The sequence below is a fragment of the Fulmarus glacialis genome, unplaced genomic scaffold (genome assembly GCF_000690835.1).
Source record: "Fulmarus glacialis isolate BGI_N327 unplaced genomic scaffold, ASM69083v1 scaffold19265, whole genome shotgun sequence".
Classification (NCBI taxonomy): domain Eukaryota; kingdom Metazoa; phylum Chordata; class Aves; order Procellariiformes; family Procellariidae; genus Fulmarus; species Fulmarus glacialis.
The window spans coordinates 10,180-10,493 of record NW_009211374.1 but is presented as its reverse complement, the minus strand read 5'-3'; the positions used below and the strand labels follow the sequence as shown (position 1 = coordinate 10,493).

Genomic DNA, 314 nt, shown 5'->3' with positions numbered 1-314 from the left:
TCAACTTCGGCTGCTCCCGCTGCGAGGCTCGCTTCAGCTCTGAGACGGCCCTCAAGCAGCACGTCCTGCGGCGGCACGAGGAGAAGGTGTCCTATGGCTGCCCACGCTGCGGCTTCGTGTGCCACAGCGAGGCCACGCTCAAGTGCCACGTGCAGAAGCAGCACCCGCACCTGGAGTGCAGCACCTGCAAGGAGACCTTTCCCACCCGGGAGGCACTGGAGGAGCACAAGACGCAGCATTTCAGCCACCGCTGTGAGCTGTGCAGCTTTGCAGCCAAGGAACGGCAGCAGCTGGTGCGGGCGTCCGCGGGGGGT

General features: G+C 65.9%; 1 protein-coding gene across 1 annotated transcript in view; it reads left to right on the top strand.

Moving 5' to 3' along the window:
* The window catches only part of ZNF142 (zinc finger protein 142), a gene marked incomplete at its 5' end in the record, with an annotated part of 9,371 nt that overhangs the window by 6,702 nt on the left and 2,355 nt on the right, over positions 1–314 (top strand). The window contains one exon of the mRNA XM_009577529.1: positions 1–293. This exon is cut by the window's left edge and continues 1 nt beyond it. Within this exon, the coding sequence (XP_009575824.1) occupies positions 1–293 (293 nt within the window). The remainder of the gene's footprint in view (positions 294–314) is intronic.